Here is a 15,870-nt window from a genome sequence, read left to right on the forward strand (position 1 = left end):
TCCTCACACCTCCCTCTGAGGCTCTTGGTATGGGGGCTGCCTGAGACAGGCAAGCTGGGCAAGTGCCACCCTTCCCTGCCCCCACTGTCATCCAGTGCGGCATTCCCCACAGCTGCAGGAGCCCACTTTTCAGTACTGGGTGACGAAAACAGCTGAGACCCTCCACATTTAATAATAATAATAAAAACAATAATAATACTGAGAACTTTGTATGGAAAAGAAGACAATACCAGCATCATCTAACCACTGAGGGAAGTAGAATGTGGAAGAAGAAGGAGTAGCCTAAGATCTCTGAGTCAAGCAATGGAAGGAGCAGAGCTTGCCGTAGCCTGCAGCATGCCACCAGTGTAGCTCCTACCACCTTTGCTCTGTGTAGTTCCAACTCCAGTCTGAGAAGCTCAGCCTTGAGTCACTTCCAAACACCAGAATGTAAAGGGAAAAGCAAAAGGTGTGCTTTTAAACTGCTTCCATGTCCGCCAGGTCACCAAACCAGATGCAGGATAAAGGAAACCATGCTGAAGGTACAAAATCTCATTTCACATGTGAACATCCACGCTCTGTTCGAGCCACCGGTACTGCCTTGGCACAGGGCACGGAGTGGATGGCACTGCCCAGGGCATGCATGGAGCTCTTCCCAACATTTCAGACAACTGTGCTGCTGGTAGCTCGGAAAAGCACTCAACCAAAACTGCTGACACGTGTCAAATCGCCCCAAGCAGCGTTACTGGCCTGGCCAAGTGCATTCGAGGAGCTACCAAGCCAGGGGCATGGAGCCCACGTGCCAGGGGCTGGCCTCTTGCTCCCTGGGCCGGGATAATTGGACATTGTTTGGCCACTGAATCACCGCACTGTCGGGCTGTGGGCTTGTCTCCTAGGGACGAGCTAATTAACATGAAAACTGCCAAGGGAAGGAGAGGGTCAGAGGTGGCCCTCACCCCTTCCTCACCCCCATAGTAAGCAGGAGGTTTGTGCACAACCACAACGTCCTGAAGGTAGAAGGATGGGGAAGGGGAGGCAAAGGGAGAAGCTTCTTGAACACTTCCCATTCAAACCCAAATACAAGACCCCTCATCAGACACGGGAGAGGATTTTCCTGCCATATCCCGGTTTTCACTTGCATTCGGCTCCCTGTGAACTTGTGAGCAGCCCCCAAAGCCACCCAGAGATCTCAGCAGCACTCAGTGCCGCTCTTGCTGCCTTCTGTCCCTTGTCCCCCATTGACTGAGGTCCTGCTCCTCACCACCACAGCCCAGCCGAAGGGCTGAAAGCACTGCAGAGACAAGGCTGCACTGAACGTCCCAAACTCTACACCGACATTGCCAAGAGGTAAAGCAAGTGGTGCTATTGCTATCAGCCTCTTTTCAAGGAGGCAGAAGTGGGGAAAGGGATGGAAATTAAGGCACTTTACAGGCTAAAATATCTTCCCTTAAGCACAAGAACTGATGTTGGGTGCACCCGCGCTGTCCCCTGAATCACAACTATACAAAATCTTTTTATATCCTGCAAACAGTCTCTGTCAAGAGGCAGGAACACATTATTCTGATTTTCCCCATTCTCCCAAAGAAAACACATGTCTCTCCCCCATTTTTCTACCAATCCTCACTTAAATTGGCTTTATAGGTATATAATGTTGCAAAGAAAAGCCTTGCTGTCACCCTTCGTCCACCTGCTAAATCCTCCCACCATCTCACAGTGAGTTCAAATCTGTAGTAAGAGATGCATGAAAAATCCCAAGTAGGGAACCATTATTAGGGCAGGCATAAGCCTCCAAAGCCCTTAGGATCCAGAGCTGCAGTTCATGTCTGTCTGTAATGCCCAAGAGCTAACATCAATAATTTAATGAGTGCCTTACATCCTGAAATATTTCACAAACTGCAAAAACAAGACTCACTCCAACCACCTCTAGGCTGGGAGGTGGCAGCTGTTGAGCTGAGCAGAGCAAGGCTACGTGACACTTTAGGACATCGGGTAAAAAAACACAAATCATGGTTCCAGCTGAAATTGCTCCTGGAAAGGAAAAGTATGGACATGTGTACAAAAGTCCCTATCCCTTAGAAACAAAAAATAAACCAGAGCTTTTTTAAAGGGTTGGGGCCCTTGCTTTTCCCTGTGCCCAAATGGCAATGTTTCCCTAAATGATGCCATGGCAGCAACTTGACTGAAGTGATCCTACGCTTGCCATCTTCTGAATCATCCAGATTACCCATTCCTGCCACAGATTTTTTTGGGCAACTCCCATGCAAGCGCTAACCAGACATAAACCTGCTTAGGGTGTAATTGCTGCAACCGCGGCTTAAGGCTGAACAGCAGCACATTTACTGAGCTGCCATGTTGAGGAGCCTAAGCAGTATCCAGTTAATCTTCTCAAATCTCATTATTGCAGCAGAGTGACGGGTGTTTTAGCAGGCTAGAAATGAGGACTAATTAGGACTCCTAGCCCTTCTTTGTATTTACTACATTGGTTCCATCTGCGCCTCTGAAGCACGTTTGCGAGCAATGCCGGGGGGCTGCCTCCACCGCCATGCTCTGCCTGCCACCCCCAGCACCCCAAACTGGAGCTATTGGGATTTGGAACTGAATTTCCTGACTCAGACCCCGTTTGTGGCTTTACACAGCAAACCTTGGGCAGCAGCGTGTGACTGGTGCTCGCTGTCGAGCCAGGAAGGTAGAATAATGGGCTCAATAGATCAAAACCAGCTCTTCCCATTTACCGCTCCTAAGCCCGCCTTAGGCACAGGCGCTTGATGTATTGCCTTTGGCAACATGTGCGTACTGCCATCCTGGCAATAAAGTTATTGAAATGGAGGGGGGGGGACGACGACAAAATAAAACAAACAAACAAAAAAAAAAAAAAAAGGAAAAAAAAAACCCACCCTAAGAGGAACTGAAAACTTTTGAGAAAAAGGAGAATCCCCCACAACACTTCTGTAACTATGAGCTGTCGCCTCAGGCAAAAAACCAAGCTCCTTTTAGAGATTCCAGGGCATTTGTTTTAACTTCTTTTTGCTGCATTCCTCTACCTTGTTGTACTTTGGGTTTCCAACCGGGACTGGAGTGGAAAGAACAGGATTATAGAAGGAAGTCTGTTGCTCTATTTTTCTGGCTTGATTAGAAGCAGAAGATGCAATAAATCTCACAAGAGAGTTTGTTCTCATTTAGCCTCTCATGTATCTGAAACTACCTGACCAGAGCAAGGGTAAGGAAAATGCAATACCAAGTGGAGCACCCTAGGAAGATGAAAGAGCAAAATGGGGAAGCTGTTCCCCTCTCGGATTTTGCATAAGGCAAGCAAGCAATTCAGTCCTGCTGACAGCTTATTTATTTCACACAATTGCAGCACAGATGCAAGAGATCCAGAAGGAGGGTCACCCTGCCCGATCACACCTCTGAACCTCCCGAGGTGTGACTGCCATCCCTACCAGCAGCACCATAATGTGAGATGAACAGGAAAACAAGCACTAGCTGCACATGGAGCAAAGGGGTTTCCCCATGCTGGTTGGTCCTGTTTCGCTGTCAAACCTCCTGTCTGCAACAGGACTGACAGCCACGTTCACTGCTGAGATGGCAAATACAGAACGCTAACAGTATCAAAAATATCCCAGCTGAAATATTCAAATCCAGGTAAACACCACCCTATCCCCAGCCCTTTTCTCCCAGTGTTCTGGGTTTGCTAAATCAGCATTTTTTGATGAGGCAGTGAATATAGAGGGTGAGATCAGGCACAGATCTAGCCTGGATTCTCAGCCCTGCATCTCACATGTAGAGAAAGTTTGTGAGCACGTCAGCACCCTTCAGAAAAAAGGGCAGGACTAATGCTGCCATGTCTGGTGAAAACCAGCCTGGTATCCTTTAAATGAAGTTTGTACTGGAGAATCTGACCTGGTCTCCTGTCTAATACTCTTTAGGAAACAAGTTACACAACTTAGGTACAGCAGGAACGTCTCCTGGCCCTTTGGATGTTCAATCCCTATTTCAGAGCTGCAGGTATAGCTCCTGTAACCATTTCACCACGTGACGGTATCTAATGACGTTACAAAACCAAATGCACACGTTTCCAGATGGGAGAGAGCAAAGAAAGGACATGAGATGTAAAGAGAGCTTTGCATTTGGTTTGGGGTTTAGTTTTTGTTCTTTCTTTAACTGTTCTGTGCTTTACAGAACTAAACAAAGCCTCCTGTTCCAGATGATAAATCTTCAAGCTGCTCCTGGTCCCAGAGAGCACGGGAGATAATAGCATTTCCAAAGGCATTTAGTTAGCTGAGCCTTGAGTGTAGAAGACGGCAGAGAGAGGAGCTGGAGATAAATGGCTGTGAACCCAGCTCAGCTGCTGAGGGCATATTTCTGAGGGCAGCAGCCACAGCTGAGAATCCTGCACAAGGATGCAAGGATGCACGTTTCGCCTCCCCTTGCCTGGTCCCCGTGCTGGAGAAGGGCATGTAATAGCCACCACAAAAGAAGCAAATCTGGCCACAAGTCCCCAGTTTGGTGCACAGTGCCTCTGGGGAGGTGTACAACCACCACCTGAGAAAGGTGTGCTGCTTCACAGCGTTATTTGTAGGCTTTCTCTTAAACCAAGGCTCCACACAGCTTTCATAAAATGCAGCGTATCAGCATATTATATAAAGCATACATTAATTCAAGCCAGCCAGCAGCAAGACTGCAGAAACCATTAAAGAACAGGGGCCCTTTATGAAAAAACAATTCATTTGCACCATTAACCAGGGCAGAAAGAATCCTTTTCACTGTCCCAACCGCATGTTAGTTATTGACTGAAATTGCCAGCCTAGGCTGGCACAAGAAAGACTTACTGGAGCAAGCCCAGCTCAGGGCCACACAGATGATTAAGGGACTGGGACATCTCTCATATGAGGAGAGGCTGGGATTGTTAAGCCTAGATAAGAGAAGGATCAGGAGGGATCTTATTGTTGTGAACAAATATCTGACGGGGGGGGGGGGGGGGGGACGGGAAGAACAGGGAGTCAGGCAGGGTCTTCCCAGTGGTGCCAGCTGACAGGACAAGAGGCACAAATTGAAACCCATGAGATTCCATCTGAACACAATACTTTTTTATTGTGATGGTAGTCAAAGGCTGGGTCAGGTTACTCACAGAGGTTGTGGGGTCTCCATCCATGGAGGTATTCCAAAGTCAGTTGGAAACGGCCCCGGACAACTGGTTCAAGCTGACCTCGCTTGAGCAGAGGGTTTTGGTCTAGATAAACTCAAGAAGTCCCTGCTCATCTCAGTAATTTTGTGATTCTGTAACATTTTCTACTGCTGTTAAGGTGACTCTTCCTATATGGACATTAAATCACCAAAGCTGAAGAAGCCATCCAGCCAACCCAGCATGGCTGGAACTGGGGCTGTCACACAGCACCAGCTGCTGGCATGAGGATGGAGACAGGCTGGTTTGAGGATAGCAACCGAGGCAGAGGAACCAAAGGCAAGTGCAAAAAGCATGGGTTTTGCTCTAGCCCTTTCGGTGCGCTGTTAAGACCAAAAATGTCTCCACTGGGCTGAAAATGGGAGCCTGATCCAGCTGCAGGGTCGTGTTCAAGGCAGGAGGGTGAGACAGAAGAGGACTAGGACCTCCCTGTCCACTTACGTGGTGTGCGCAAAAGACTTGTAGCATTAGGGACTGAACTTGTTGCTTTCACACACAACGGTAGCATTGATCTGGCACTTGAGTGAGGGTGAAGTTTAGTATTGGTGTCTATAATTTCACTGTCTGCAAGGGCATAAACATTTGACAACAAGCTAGGTCTTAAGCCCATGGCAAGTACTTTCATATCTGCAATCACACTGGTGCAGAAGACCAGAAAGTCTGCTTGTAGTTTCAGTTTAATATAGAAAACAGAGCGTTACATTATTGAATTAAGTATGAAAGTTAATAATACAGTCAGCGCAGTTGCCCCACATTATTTAATTCGACACTAAATTCAATTTCTGTTACACTGTTCTCTGTCTGTGTCCATTGTAAACATGCTGCAGATTTATTTATTTATTTTTGTTGACAATGCAAAACACATTCACTGAAGTTATCAGCAGAGAAGCTGAAAGCTTTGGCATAGGAACAAAGGACATCTGGGGCTTGAGGCTCTGGGGACGTATGGAAAGTAGACACTAGTAGGCAACTAGCAAGACCAGTTGCCTTTAAAGCAACCAGCGGTGCGAGCCAATTAGCAGCTTTTGTATTGTAATAAGGTATCTGTAGGTTTCCATGTCAAAGCTCTAAGTGCATCTGGCACCCTGTCAGTGGTTCAGGACTGGAGGCAGACGCCAGTAGCTCTCCATCCTTTAATCATCCTCCATTTATATTTCACGCTTAGGAAAACGGCATCCAATGCAGATCGGAGATCCAGTCGAAGCCACCCCACCCCAGGTCTTTCAGAGAAGGACCAGGTATCCTGTTACTGACGGGCTGTTTTCATTTCCCCTGTTACTGTTAGAGGAGAAATGAAACACTGGAACATAAATCTTTGGCACAGCCCTGACTGCCAGCAAATGTTGCTGCTGTAGAACTGCATCATATACGCAAAGCCTGAGTTACAGACGCAAGCTTTCTAGTATTTTGTTTGGGTCATAAGCTCTCCAAACTTAGAACCAGGCCTACACCAAAACTTTGGATCCAAACACGCCGGACTGGTGGTTCACCGTGCCTACATCAACCTATGTTGCACAACCACCCTGCGCAGCGCCAGCATTTCATCCATGGCAGTGATTCCCTTGAGCCTTCTTGAGCTGTGATACCACCATGCAGAGAAGCCCCTACTCCTTGGTTTCCCAAGTTCAGATGAAATCAGCTGTTACCAACAAAGGGAAAACATTTGCTAAATCAAAATATGTTTTCTAATCTAGAATCTGCAGGCAAGACATGTGATTCACGCTGTTCGCAGGGAGTGGGGGAGAATGCAGGATCAAAGTGGGGCTTAGTGCATGCAAACGACACGTGTGCCTCCTGCAGCGCTTGGTAAGGGAAATGTAAAGCAGGAGGCAGCATGGAAGAGCTCTCTGCTAATCACACAGCGCCAGCAATGGAAAGTTAACACAGAACAAGGAGCTGAGCTCGCAACATGCGTGTTTAACTGCAGTAACACTGTGCCACAGAGGCACAAAAATCCAGCTCCCAAGAACCAGAAACAGATTGAGGAAGTAACACGAACATCATCCAAAACAAGGAGGAACAGTGGAGCAACAGAAGCAGACAGATGGCTCCTGCTCCCGTTGTTCCCAGTGTCTTCTTGCTCTCACTTTGTTGCCATAGAGGCTGATATCTGGGACTCATAATGTGATGCTCCACTTGTGAGAGTGGGTGGAGAAAAAGCAACCTTTATGTTATTAATAATTTCCCCCACATTCTCCATTTTGGCAGCAATGTTTCTCACTCCCCTGTCTGCTGGACATGCCTTGGCAGACTCTGAAAGGCCAAGGAGCTGGTTTCCCCCCCCAGCCCCAGCCCAGCTCCTCCACCTGCCAATTCATGTACTCAGCCCTCAGGGCCCCTCTGCCACCACTCTCCTCCACTGTACAATAATACAGTTCCCCTTCTCTTGTCCCCAGACTTCAGAGCTCAGCTGACCCTTTTGCTCCCATCACAAAGATGAGAGGATGCAGCCTTAGGTATCCACGCAGGCTGCACAGCTACAGCCAGGGGTAGACCCCACAAAGCGCAGGTCAGGGAGCTTCTTAGGATATCAGCAGTGTGAAAATGCAGAGCAGGCTGCAGCAACATGCCAGACAAAAAAAAAAAAAAAAAAAAAAAAAGAGGATCAATGCATTTCAAGCCAGCTCAAGAGGCTGTTCTTGTCCCGTTCTCCTCCCAGACCCTGCTGCTTCCTTCCTTGCAGGGAGACAAGTGTTTGCCTAGCCTGAGTGAGGTAGGTCAGGGAAGAGATCTGGATTGAAATCAGTTTGGCTACAGAAAGAGAAAAAGGTTTCTTTTCAGCTCCATCAGTTCTTAAGACAGAAATCCCCAGTGCCACAGTTTCTAATTTTGAGAGTGGGATGAATGCAGCTCTTCATTCTTCTGCAGCAGATTAAATGAGTGTTTGCCATTTTCATTTTTCCAAGGGGACTTCAAAAAAAAAAAAAAAGGGCCTCATCTTTTCCTCCACATTGCCATTAACAATCCTTCAGCAATTTTCCTAGGCTTTTCTGCATGCATTGCTAACCAAAAGCACCTACCCAACAGTCTGGGCATGCATTCACTTCAAAACACCAACACAGGAAAAGCATCTTAAAATAAATATACTAAGTGGACACAAATGCATCTTGGTGTAGTACACACTTACATGTGCTACGGGCTCACATACACCCTCACGCACATCCCTGCATGCTCTTATCCCAAAACGTATGCAGCTGCACATGCGAGTGTGAGGAAGGAAAGCCACACGACCCAGAAAAGCTGCTTCACATCTGGGTAGCAGGTTTAGCAGTTGGCTCCGAAGGGAGCCTGTTCTCGAAGCGAACTGCTTTCTTCCTGAGTGACAGGTCTCCTCATCCATCTGGGGGTGGACAAGGCAGCTTCTCAATGAAACCCACTGCGTCAAAGTCAGGCAGAAGATGGCATGCCAAGGGGCTGTACCAAAACAGCCAGGGTATCCAAGGCCACCTGTCCTCTCTACAAAGCATATGATCGCCAAATTACTGTTACTATTTTCCCTCAGAAATACTTGCCTATTCTACAGCAAAGTCTTGACCCACTGCAGCTCCCAGAAGCGGTTAAGATCCTGCTTGGAGAACCAGTGCAAGCCAGAGCTACCATGTTTTTATGAGACCACTAACACTACATGAGGACTTTTCCTCACTCTTTCATCCAAACGCAGTTGTGACAAGGCAGAAGCAATCATTGCACAGCCACACGGCTCAGAAGAATATCATATGGCCTACCCATCTTGTTGTCTCCTTCCCCATATTACAATCCAGGGGCTTGTAAGGTTTTCCTCACCCTTACATTTGCAGGCAACAGCTCCCTTTCCCTGCCTGGCTGCTGTTCCAGAGTGCTGATGGCCAGCCCTGCGCTCTGCCATGGCAAGAAGGAGCCTCAAGTGCAGGGCACGAGGGATTTGGTGGCTTCAGAGCTCCTCAGATGAAGCAGCCCTATTTCTACAGCGAATAACACCGCCAATAAGCAGCATTAGACAAAGAGACAGAAAGGGCTTTGGGTGCTACATGCTCAGGATGAGAGCCATTGAGGGAGCTGTGGGGAGTGTGGGAGGGGGTTAAGGGGAAAAGCTGAGCTCATTGCATCCCAACCAGACACATAAGGCAGGAAACAGATGTGCAAGAAACCACAGAGGGGTACAGCAACAGCAGAATTAACTCTCCAGAAGATAGGAGCAGCTCAGACACATAGAGCTGACCTGCACCCTGAGAACAAGGCGTCTAATCTGAGATTTGGCTTTTTGCAGTCCTGGTAGCACCTCCTATCACATCTAGAGACCATCATACTAAAAATAAAGGAAATGATTCAGCCTTTCTCCAAGTCCTTCCTGGCTCTAAGCAAGTAAGCAAAGGTAGATCTGAACTAGTAGCAGCTCCTATGCAAAAAATTGGATTATCTTTTACCAGCACGACCCAATTTTTGTACATGCTGTGTGTATTTTCATTGTAAAAAGTGGCAGTTGTACCTGGCTGTGTACCTGAAATTCCAGTCTGAATCTCCCTTGGTTAGAAGTACCAGGAGTATCAAACTCCATTTTGACTTAGCCCCCCTCACTTTAACAGCTTTCAGTTTTCCAGCCCCCTCTTACAACAGTTCTGTGATATAACCAGAAGCAAGATCACTCTTTGTGACTTTTCTTAAGCAGTTCAGGCTGTCCTGCCCCAGCTAAGGTCTGTGCCCAGCCCTGCATCTTGTCTTCTCTGCTGGCCCATCCGTCACTAGAGAATTATACTGTTGTTATTAGAGGAACTGGGGGGCTGACGTGCAGCCCCCACTGACCTCAGCAGAGGCACCATGTGCTTTTTTGTTCTGGAAACCAGGCTGGTTAGCAAGAGGCCAAAACATGGCTCTAATGTTAATCCTTCAGAGCTAATAGCTCCATTGCACCTGCACACCACTTTGGTAAAATCTGGCACAGGAAAACGGTTTAGTAGAGAGCATTAGCACTAACTGCCTCCTGCATGTCTGTCTATCCATCCCCAAAAGCCTGGCACTGCTTTCCAGTGAAACCCTGACACTCCCAAAGATCTCTTGCCTCCGTGTGTGGATTCAGTGCTGGCAGCAACAGAAGAGGGACCGTGTGAAATCAGACAACTTTTACTCATTGGTATCGCCAGCCACCATTCTTTTATGTCTTATGTGAGCTTTCCCTCAAATCCACTGCTATTAGAGTCATTGTTTGAGAATGTTAGTGGGAAGGAAGAAAAACTTAATTTTTTCCCAAGTTTCTAACCTTCTTGCCAGGGGAAGGACTGGAAAACGTAACTCAGATGCACAATGAAGTTTCAGAAAACAGAAAGCAGAAAAAAACCCAGCACTGATTTTTATTTTATCTCATGTTCTTTGTGGCCTGAGTCATGACTTTAAATGCTTGGGAGCACTGATAGCAGTCTGCCCGCATAAGGAGCATGACCAGCCTCTGTGTAGAGACTGTCAGCAGGAAAAGGCCAAGTAGGGTCAAATGCGTTAGTGACAGGAACTGACTTGAAATACAGTAAATTTAACACATCTGAGCTTCCAACCAGCTACCAGACAGCAGCATCTGTCCATCGCCACTGACCTGGGTCAGATCCAAAAAATCAGCTTAAGGCTAAAGGCTTTGTATCACATTTTTAGTTTCCCAAGCTGCCTCACTATACCTGCCAAAGTCTTTCTGTCTACACTGCTTTTAAATACTTTGTAGTTCTGCTGCAGCTTTTATTGTATTATCATAAAGCTCTTGGTAACAGAGCCTTAGATACATCTGTCTGATTAGGGAGACAGTGGGATCTTTTCACCCTTCGCTGAAATGCAGCCATCTCTGAAGCAGGCTATAGCAAGCTACTAAACAGTTAAATGACAGGGAGGAAATGCTGATACCTTAAGCAGAATAAAATTCTCTCCACTGGAATTTGGCAACTACACGGGGACTAAGGTCCTTGCAGAAATCACAAGCTGCTCTTCAATAACCGCAAGTATGTAGGGACTCAAATTGTGCATCTCCTCCACAAAGCATCACACAAGTGGTGCAGCACCCCCTAACTGTAACGGCCATGTACTAATCCGGAGGGAAAAAAGCTAAACTGAATTGTCTACACTAGCCTCGGCCATCCACACCCACCCCCTCCCCGTGCTCCCTTTGCCATCCCCATCCCCAGCAAAGCTGGTCTCCGCTTCTCTTCGCCTGTGCGAGATGTGCAGGACCAGTCACACAAAGCAACACTGCAGGATGGCATAAAGCAGACCCCAGCATGAAAGACCAACCAACCTGACTTGTGTCCTGCCTGTCCCACAGCCTCTTCTTCTTTCCCAGTTAACCCTTCTGGGTGCATTTCAAAACCTGCTTTCACAAAGGTCCATAACAAAACATTTTCTGGACAGCAGCCAAAGTGCTCTCCCGGTCCTCATCACTCCCACACACGGCGCACAGTCTTAAGTCTTCATTGCTTCCAAGTAGGGAACAACCACAGCCTGCATCCTGCCAGTGAAACGCATCTATCTAAAGCAGAGACAAAGTTACTACTTTAATTCTCTACCAAAGCCCTCCCTTGCAGGAGCACTGGCTTGTCACTGGAAATAATTCTTAGCAGGACAATTCAATTATCCCCAAATCAACCACCTCTCATACCCTAAATGTTCTTCTAATTTTGTTTTATAGTTACAGGTAGCAAATTTATGAAGTCCTGGTGACATCTGAACCTTCATTTCTTCCCAAGATGTCACTTTGGCATACTTGGTCACATTCCTATTAATCCTGAGAGCCCTACTAGCAACCAAGTGAATATCTGTAACACTCTCCCTTCTTCTCCCCCTGTCCTGACGAATGGAATTGTACCAATCTGACTTACACCCTTCTCAATAAACCTATAACAATTGAGTCTTTCATTTCTGGATCCCACGGCACTGGGCAACGGGATGTGCTATTCAACAATACTGCATAAAGGGAAAGGAACTTCATATTCTCCCCCACTGCTCCTCAGCACGGAGAGACAAGTAGGTTGGAACTGTGAACCATCCCACAAATGAGTCTTGAGGCAATGTCCTTCTTTCTTGTGCCCAAAAACTATTTTAAAAAACGATGAGATTTTAGGTAATAAATTTTGCTCTTCTGGCATAATTTCAACTGCAGTAACTGTGTTTCTCCCTTTAAAATCCCCCTTGCTGCTTCAGCTGAATATACTGCCTGTGCCTGCCTTCCCTGCGTTGTTTTTCAGTGTTCCTGTAAACAGCTGTAAATTGTTCCTCCACCACAGCAGCTCATGTTAGCACTGGATGGAATTTATCTATCTGTACCTCACGCTGGCAAAGTGCTATCAGTTCATTAAGTCTGTTATTTTTGCTATTTCAACTCAACTGCCATTAAGGGCTATATAAGTTAAAAGATACAGTAATTGTTATGGATGACTCACAGTGAAATTGAATGACTGGCTTTCCCCCGTACCTAAGTAAATGCACGTATATAACAATTTATCTTGGTGATACATGTACTGCCGTCTTCGCTGTGCAACGGAAAGGAGTGCTGTGATGTAGTCCATCCCTCTGCCAGTGCAGTTCCACCCTGCACTTCATCAGCCATGCTCATCGGCAAATGAAAGACCTGATTGTACAGCCCTCCCCGTACAAAGCTGACATTGCTGCTAGAAGCTTTTTTTTTTTTTTTTTTTTTGCACAGGGTAGCCTGACCTTGCTAAAAGTCAGTTAATTCAAACTGGAACATAATGCTAAACCTGAAAGATAATGCTAACGTCAGGGATGGTAACAGGCATATATTTATTTTTCCTCTTGCTAAACAGCAGGTCTTTATGCCAAACTCACAACTGCTTCTCTCATCAGCCAACCCTCTGTAAGAAAAACCATTCTGCTCCTTCCCTCATCAAGGACTGACCATTTCACCTCTGATTTATTGGAGTTACCTCTTGTCTGAGCTACCACGTTCTCATCTGATACCTGGGGGCATGGAGGTCAGGAGGAGGAGGAAACGAGAGAAAGGTAACAGGCAGGGGAGTGAAAACATAAGCTCAGTTGCCCCCTACACCTCACACCCATCCCTACTCCACCTCACCCCCTGGTCTCAATCCTGTCTGTGTCCAGCAGGGAAAGGACATTACGGGAACTGTACTGGAGTCCAGGAGGGGCAGACAGAACGTTCCCAGTTCCTCCCTACAGCCCTGCAACACTCTAGTCTTGGGACAATTTTGAAGTCCGGGAGCAGGCAACGCTAAGCGCCATTCCGATTTCCCAGCCTAGCTCTCTGAAAGCCTGCTGCTCCCTTCCATGGCCAGGCAGATGGGAGAAGGCATCCCACCATACGGCTCACTGCCTCTGCCCACACCTTAGGCAGCCCGAGAGCCACAGCCCAGCCCTTTGTGCACACACAGTGCTACTCATGCAAGGGACATGCAGATGCATCACCAAAGCAATCTTCCGATCGTTCATTCATCTTGAGTAAGCGGGCAGTGACTCCGCTTCCCAGGGGTAACCCAGCTCCCTCAGCCTTGTGAAAGGTCTCAATGGCAGTCCTATGGCTTAAAACCGGGGGGGCACGCTCTGCTTCTCCGCAACCCGAATGAGAATAAAGAGGCATTTACCATCCTGCCCAGAGCTCTCCAGATACTCCGTCAGGTCGCAGCCGAATGCGCTCGCGGCTCCCTTCCTCTTGAGTTTCTGTTTGGCTCCCTTGTTCTTCATGAGGTTAGTCCCAAAAGAGGTTCACCCCCCTCCTGCTTGCCCCCCTCCCCCCGGCCTCACGCTGGGCAACAAAAATCTTGCTCTTCTCCTCAGACCACTGCCCGTGTCCCGTTCCCAGGGAGCAACATCAGGGGTCCCGTACACCGTCCAGCCGGAGAAGTAAACATTAATCCCCACCAGATGCTGGGCTGCTCCTGTGGCAGAGGAAGGTCAGGGCGAGAGGAGGCTCCCCAGCCAGCAGCAGCAGCGATCATAGCCCGAGCCCGGAAGGGTTCTCATCAGAGGGAAGTGGGTGGTGAACGGGTGCCCGCATCGGAGCTGGCAAGTTGGGGGCAGGCAGTGGGGGGGGGGGACACACACACGTCTTTCCCTCAGCGTGGTCCCGGGACCCTCCACAGCCACCTTCTGGGTTTCGTCAGCCACACTGTCACCACTTCCAGCAGCAAGCGTCCCAGCCTGGTCGTCCTTCTCTCAGCTTTTGGAGGAGACTGGAAGTTCAAACGGACTAATGAAAAGGGACTGGGGAAGACTCTGCACAAGGCTCCTCGTTGGCTCCCCCCCTTCCCCTCCTCCTGCCTTCGGACAGTTAGAGGAATGAGAAACCAGCTTCCTGTCCTGACTCCCGCTCGCTCGCTCGCTCCATTCCCCCGTTTTACAAATCCTAGGATTATCCAGCTCAAAAAAATGCTGAAGGGAAGTTAGTTGAGAAGGGGGGCGGAGGACAGTTTTTGGCAGTAACGTGCCTGCATGTGTGTGTGTGTGTGTGCACGCGTACAGAGAGGCTGCGGGAGGGCGGGGAGAGGAGTTGGGGTACGAGGGGGAGGAAGAGGGAAAGCCTGTCCTGACAGTCGGCAGATAACGGACTGCCTGAGAGGAAATCACTGCCAGCCGAGCCGCAGCCCGCAGCGCACTCAGACCTTCCCGCGCTGCCAATGCTCAGCTCTGAAAAGGCCCAACAAGGGGCCGGCGAGGAGGAGAGAGACCAGGAGCCGCCCCAGTAAAATCTCTGCCGCTGTTCATCAAGTCATTCGTCGCAAGGCGCCTTCCTGCCCTCCAACACGGCTCCGTCACTTCAGCGTTTGCCTTCCTTTGCAGAGGCGCAGGCTGGAGCCACCGCAGTGCAAGAAGGGGGTAGAAAGCTGGGGAACTAGAGAGAGGGAGGAGGAGGGAAACCTTCAGCTCTCTCCTCCCTGGCAAGCAGAAACAGATGCCGTCCAGGCATCTAAGTTCATGTATCTTTGAGTCAGCTCCCAAAAAAAGGCTCCTCTTGACCAATGAAGGTGTGTAGAGATAACAGAAAATCACTCTCGTAGCAGCAAGAAGGGAAATGGGATGGGTCTGCCCTCAAGCCCTGAGTCTTGCTCCCCTCCACAACACTTTTCCAGTCCATTTTTCAGGACACGCATATCTTTGCTCCTAAGAGCGGTCGCTTGCACTTACTCTATGTTTTTAATCCCAGAAATTCATTTACAATCCCAGAAAGATTCCCAGAAAATCTTTACAGGGCTGGGTATGCTGGTGGGCCACACACTTCACCTAGGGAGGCAAACTTAACTCTGCTCAGGCTTCACTGCCCCCTCTTCTCTGTGCCAAATAGAACTGAACAGGTCTGGGTGAAAAAATAAACAAACAAATGAAAAACAGGAAATTGCAGCTTTTCGCCAAAAAATTAGACCATAGACAAGGAGAGTAGTTTTGGTTTGGAGGAAAAGTGGCTAAGAAACAGGGCAAAAGACTCCCTTAACCCACCTCCCTCCTCAGCCCTGGGGTCCTCACCCTCATATGGCAGAGAAACGCTCCATCTCTTCCCACAGACCTCTGTAAGCTCACCACTTCTCCCCCTTTTTTTTGACAGAGTTGTTTTTCAGAGAAATCAAGCCTCCAACTGTGATCCCACCGCTGCCAAAAGCAATTCAGGTTCTGTCTGTTGGTATGGTGACTTCTTTTTTTCCTCAAAAGTGTTGGATGTTACCACTTCACATACAGGAAAAAACACCAAGAGCCGTAGTGAAGGACCTTGAGCAATTATAACTCCTATTGTG

At 48.1% G+C, this 15,870-nt stretch overlaps 1 protein-coding gene across 1 annotated transcript in view; it reads right to left on the minus strand.

Moving 5' to 3' along the window:
* The window catches only part of ARHGAP31 (Rho GTPase activating protein 31), a 56,893-nt gene extending 41,876 nt beyond the window's left edge, over window positions 1-15,017 (minus strand). Inside the window, exon 1 of the mRNA XM_055807742.1 lies at window positions 13,729-15,017. Coding sequence (XP_055663717.1) covers window positions 13,729-13,828 — 100 coding nt within the window. The 5' untranslated portion in view covers window positions 13,829-15,017. The remainder of the gene's footprint in view (window positions 1-13,728) is intronic.
* Between the last annotated feature and the right edge of the window lie 853 nt (window positions 15,018-15,870).

This window comes from Falco peregrinus, chromosome 6 (genome assembly GCF_023634155.1).
Source record: "Falco peregrinus isolate bFalPer1 chromosome 6, bFalPer1.pri, whole genome shotgun sequence".
Classification (NCBI taxonomy): Eukaryota; Metazoa; Chordata; class Aves; order Falconiformes; family Falconidae; genus Falco; species Falco peregrinus.